Genomic DNA, 5,607 nt, shown 5'->3' with positions numbered 1-5,607 from the left:
TGGGCCACGGCGGAGGAGCTCGAGGCCCACTTCCACGGCTGCGGCTCCGTCAACCGCGTCACCATCCTCTGCGACAAGTACAGCGGGCACCCCAAGGGGTGGAGTCGGGGGAGGGGGCTCCCGGACGCCTGGGCCCCCCCCCTCTCCCCACCCCGCCCCTCATGCCCCGCCCCCCTTCCCGCTCCTCCCTCAGGTTCGCCTACATCGAGTTCTCCGACAAGGAGTCCGTGCGGACGTCGATGGCGCTCGACGAGTCCCTCTTCCGGGGCCGGCAAATTAAGGTGAGGAGGGGGGGCGGGGCCGGAGGGGAGGGGAGGCGGGGCTTCCGGCGGCGACACGCGCCTCACCCCCCTCCCACCCCACCCTCCCCCTTTTCCCCAGGTGATCCCCAAGCGGACAAACCGGCCCGGCATCAGCACGACGGACCGGGGGTTCCCCCGCGCCCGCTACCGGGGCCGTTGGCGGCGGCTACAGCGCGGCCCGGGCCCGCTTCTACAGCGGCTACAGCCGCCCCCGCGGGCGGGCCTACAGGTGGGCGGGGCCCCGGGGGTGCTCCGGGGTGGTGGACGGGACGGGAGTGCCTGGGTCCTCCAGGGTGGGTAGAGAGTTCTCTGGTGTGCAGAGAGTGTCTGGGTCTTCCAGGGTGGGTAGAGAGTGGGTCTTTCAGGGTGGGTAGAGAGTCCTTCTGGGTGGGTAGAGTGTACCTGGGTCCTCCAGGGTGGGTAGAGAATGTCTGGGTCCTCCAGGGTGGGCAGAGAGTCCTCCAGGGTGGGGATGGGAGTGCCTGGGTCCTCCAGAATGGATAGAGAGAACCTGGGTCCTCCAGCATGGGCAGAGAGTCCTCCAAGGTGGGCAGAGAGTGCCTGGGTCCTCCAGGGTGGGCAGAGAGTCCTCTGGGGTGGATAGAGAGTGCCTGGGTTCTCCAGGGTGGGAAGAGAGCTCTCCAGGGTGGGAAGAGAGCTCTCCAGGGTGGGCAGGGAGTGTCTGGGTCTTCTAGAGTGTAGAGAGTCTTCCAGGGTGGGGACAGGAGTGCCTGGGTCCTCCAAGACAGGCAGAGAGTCCTCCAGGGTGGGCTGGGAGTGCCTGGGTCCTCCTGGGTGGGTAGAGTGTACCTGGGTCCTCCAGGGTGGGCAGAGAGTTCTCTAGGGTGGGCAGGGAGTGTCTGGGTCTTCTAGGGTGTAGAGAGTTCTCCAGGGTGAGGACAGGAGTGCCTGGGTCCTCAAGACAGACAGAGAGTCCTCCAGGGTGGGCTGGGAGTGCCCGGGTCTTCCAAGACAGGCAGAGAGTCCTTCAGGGTGGGGATGGGAGTGCCTGGGTCCTCCAGGGTGGGCAGAGAGTCCTCCAGGATGGGCTGGGAGTGCTTGGGTTCTCCAGGGTGGATAGAGAGTGCCTAGGTCCTCCACGGCAGTAGACTTTAGATTCTCTAAGTTAGGCTGAGGTTCTCCAGAGTAGGCCTAAGTCCTCCAAGGTTGGCTGAAGTCCTCCAGGGTAGGCAGAGAGTTCTCTAGGGTAGTAGGCCCAGGTCCTCCAGGGTAGTAGGCCCCAGTTTTCCTAGGTAGGCTGAGGTCCTCCAAGGTGGGCAGAGAGTTCTCTAGGGCAGTAGGCAGGGGGTCCTCCAAGGCAGTAGAGCACAGTCTTCCAATGTAGGCTGAAGTCTTTTAAGGCAGGAGGACTGAGGTCCTCTAAGGTAGGCCCAGGTTTCTCCAGAGCAGTAGATGCCACTCTCCCAGGGTAGGCTCAGGTCCTCCAGGGCAGTAGACCCCAGTCCTCCCAGGTAGGCTGAAGTCCTCCAAGGTAGGCCCAGGTCCTCCAGAGCAGTAGATCTCAGTCCTCCAGGGTAGGCCTAGGTCCTCCAGGGCAGTAGATGCTATTCTTCCAGAGTAAGCCCAGGTTCTCCAGGGGTAGTAGACCCCAATCCTCCAAGGTAGGCCCAGGTCCTCCAGAGCAGTAGACACCAGTCCTCCCAGGTAGGCTGAGGTTCTCCAGGGTAGGCTCAGGTCCTCCAGGGCAGTAGACCCCCAGTCCTCCAGGGCAGGCCCAGGTCTTTCAGAGTAGTAGATCCCAGTCCTCAAAAGTAGGGTCAAGTCCTCCAAGGTAGGCCTAGGTCTTCCAAGGTAGGCCTAGGTCCTCCAGAGCAGTAGATCCCAGTTCTCCAGGGCAGGCCCAGGTCCTCCAGGGTAGGTCCGGGTCCTCTAGAGCAGTAGATCCCAGTCCTCCCAGGTAGGCCCAGGTCCTCCAGGGTAGGTCTGGGTCCTCCAGAGCAGTAGATCCCAGTCCCTCCAGGGCAGGCCCAGGTCCTCCAGGGTAGGTCTGGGTCCTCCAGAGCAGTAGATCCCAGTCCTCCCAGGTAGGCTGAGGTCCTCCAGAGCAGTAGACTCCAGTTTTCCCAGGTAGGCTGAGGTCCTCCAAGGTAGGGCCCAGGTCCTCCCAGGGCAGTAGACCCCAGTCCTCTGCAGCAGGCCAGGTCCTCCCAGGTAGGCCTAGGTTCTCCAGGGCAGTAGACCCCAGTTCTCCCAGGTAGGTTGAGATTCTCCAAGGTAGGCCCAGGTCCTCCAGGGCAATAGATGCCAGTCCTCCAAGGTAGGCCCGGGTCCTCCAGGGTAGGCTCAGGTCCTCCAGAGCAGTAGATCCCAGTCCTCCAGGGCGGGCCCAGGTCCTCCAGGGCAGTAGACCCCAGTCTTCCCAGGTAGGTTGAGATTCTCCAGGGTACGCCCAGGTCCTCCAGAGCAGTAGACCCCAGTCCTCCCAGGTAGGCTGAGGTTCTCCAAGGTAGGCCTACATTCCCCAGGGCAGTAGACCCCAGTTCTCCAAGGTAGGTCCAGGTCCTCCAAGGTAGGCCCAGGTCCTCCAGAGCAGTAGATCCCAGTCCCTCCCAGGTAGGCCCAGGTTCTCCAGGGTAGGCCCAGGTCTTCCAGGGCAGGCCGAGGGTCCCGGCCGCCTGGGTTCTAGGGGGGGGCGGGTGGGGCAGGGGGACTCCGGGGGTCCCCTGGGAGGGGGGTGGGGGCGGGAGGGAGGCGGGGCCTCCCGCCGCCCCCCGGCCCCCTCCCTCGTGCCCCCCCCCCCCCCCCAACCACGCCGCTCCCCGATCTCTCCGCAGGGGCCGGGCCAGAGCCACCTCATGGTACTCCCCTTACTAGGCCGCGGGGGCCCCCCCCCGGCCCCCCTAAGCAGAACGGACGAGGACGCCGCGCCGCGGGGCCCCCGCTCCCCCCCCCCCCCGCCCCCCCCCCCACCCCCCCCGGCGGCCGTGGGGCGGGGGCGGGGGGGGCCGGGGCGCCCCCTCCCCCCCCCTTCCTCCTCCTCCTCCTCCTCCTCCTCCTCCTCCTCCCCCCCCCCCGCATTTGAGTGTCCTTTATCGTTGCAGGTGGGCGGAGGAGCCGCCGGACGGGCCGGGCCGGACGTCGCCGCCGCGCCGGGGCCGGGGGCACTTGGGGGGCGGCCGGGGGGCGGCGCGGGGGGGGCGGCCGGGGGGGAGCGCTGTACGGGGCGGGCGGCAATAAAGTGTCCCCGGGGGGAGCCCGGCTCCGCCTCGCTGCGCCGCGACCCACGCCGGGGCTCCCGGGGGGCGGGGGGGGGCTGCGACCCACAGCAGAGTCTGTGACCCACGGCAGGGCCTATGGAGTGGGCCTGTGACCCACAGCAAGGTTCCTGGGGGGACTCTGACCCACGGCGGAGCCCATGAGGGGGCCCTGTAACCCACAGCAAGGCCTGTGGGGGGGGGCTGCAACCCACAGCGGGGTCCCTGGGGGGGACTGTGACCCACAGCGGAAGCCTGAGAACTTCCATGGGGGGCTGCGACCCACGGCGAGGCCTTTGGGGGGGACCGTGACCCACGGCGGGCCCCTGAGCAGCCCCATGGGGGGGGCGCTGTGGGGTGGGAGGGGGTCTCAGTGCTATGGGGCACATTGAGGGGTCCCAGGGGCGCTATGGGGCAAAGTGAGGGGGGTTTCTGGGGCACTATGGGGCAGGGTGGGGGGTTGCAGGGCTGCTATGGGGCAGGTTAGGGGTGTCTTTGCAGTGCTATGGGGCAGGGCGAGGGGGCCCTGGGGTTCAATGGGGCACGGGGGGGGGTCCCAGCGTCGCTATGGGGCAGGGTGGGGGTGTCTCTGGGCTGCTATGGGGCCTGGGGAGCGTCCCTTGGGGCACTATGGGGCAGGGCGAGGATTCGTGGGGCTGCTATGGGGCGGGGTGGGGGGGTCTTTGCAGTGCTATGGGGCGGGGGGAGGGATTCCAGGGGCGCTATGGGGCAGGGGAGAGGTGTCTCCGCAGTGCTATGAGGCAGGGCAGGAGGGTCCCTGCAGGTCCCTGGGCTGCTATGGGGCAGGGCGGGGGGTCCTGTGGGGCTCCCCGGGCTGCTATGGGGCCTGGGGAGCATCCCAGGGGCGCTATGGGGCAGGGGGAGGATGTGGGGGGGGTCCTAGGGTTGCTATGGGGCACGATGAAGGGTCTCTGGGGGGGTCCCAGGGGCACTATAGGGTGCTATGGGGCAGGGGGAGGACGTGGGGGGGGGTCCCAGGGGCGCTATGGGGCAGGATGGGGGGGGGCTCTCTGGGGTGCTATGGGGCAGGTGGAGAATGTGGGGGGGGGGGAATCCCAGGGCCACTATGGGGCACGATGAAGGGTCTCTGGGGGGTCCCAGGCCGCTATGGGGCAGGGTGAGGGGGGGGGAGGGTGTCTCTGGAGCGCTATGGGCAGTGAGGGGTCCTGGGAGGCTCCCAGGGTTGCTATGGGGCAGGATGGGGGGGTCCCAGGGCCGCTATGGGGCAGGAGAGAATGGAGGGGGGGGTCCCCGGGCTGCTATGGGGCAGGATGGGGGGGTCCCAGGGCCCGCTATGGGGCAGGGAGAGGATGTGGGGGGGGGGGGGTCCCAGGGCGCTATGGGGCAGGACGGGGGGGGTCCCTGGGGTGCTATGGGGCAGGATGAGTCCCTGTGGGTCCCAGGGGTGCTATGGGGCAGGGCAGGGGGGGTCCAGGGCCGCTATGGGGCAGGGAGAGGATGTGGGGGGGGGGGTCCCAGGGGTGCTATGGGGCAGGATGGGGGGGCGGGGGGGGTCGCAGGGGCGCTATAGGGTGCTATGGGCAGGGGGAGGACGTGGGGGGGGGTCCCAGGGGCGCTATGGGGCAGGGTGGGGGGGCTCCCAGGGGTGCTATGGGGCAGGGAGAGGATGTGGGGGGGGGGGGTCCCAGGGGTGCTATGGGGCAGGATGGGGGGGTCCTAGGGCTGCTATGGGGCAGGGTGGGGGGGGTCCCTGCAGGTCCCTGGGGCGCTATGGGGCAGTGAGAGGTCTCTGGGGGGCTCCAGGGCCGCTATGGGGCAGGTTGAGGGGTCCTGGGGCTGCTATGGGGCAGGGCAGGGGAGTCCCTGGGGTGCTGTGGGGCAGTGAGAGGTCTCTGGGGGGCTCCCAGGGCCGCTATGGGGCAGGGCAGAGCCTCCCCCCCCCCCCTTCCCCCCCCATCGCCGCCACAGGGGCCCTTTTGTCCCCTTCGGCCCCTCGGTGCCAGGCGCCGTCGGGGGGGGGGACAAGGGGGGACAAGGGGGGGGGACACGTGGCCCCACGCGCTGCCCCACGGCGCCTCCCGCCGCCCCGCATCGCCCCGCGGCACCCT

General features: G+C 68.7%; 1 protein-coding gene across 1 annotated transcript; it reads left to right on the top strand.

The window, feature by feature from the left end:
* Window positions 1–3,500, top strand: LOC136995165 (polyadenylate-binding protein 2-like; the record flags this gene model as incomplete). Its single annotated transcript, XM_067314964.1, is given in 6 exon segments — window positions 1–98; window positions 194–281; window positions 382–465; window positions 467–531; window positions 3,098–3,121; window positions 3,365–3,500. Coding segments are annotated over 6 exon segments (495 nt in total), but the record flags the coding sequence as incomplete, so codon positions are not given.
* Window positions 3,501–5,607: the final 2,107 nt, after the last annotated feature.

Source organism: Apteryx mantelli, chromosome 39 (assembly GCF_036417845.1).
Source record: "Apteryx mantelli isolate bAptMan1 chromosome 39, bAptMan1.hap1, whole genome shotgun sequence".
In the NCBI taxonomy this organism is placed as follows: Eukaryota; Metazoa; Chordata; class Aves; order Apterygiformes; family Apterygidae; genus Apteryx; species Apteryx mantelli.
This window is presented reverse-complemented; position numbering and strand designations above follow the sequence as displayed.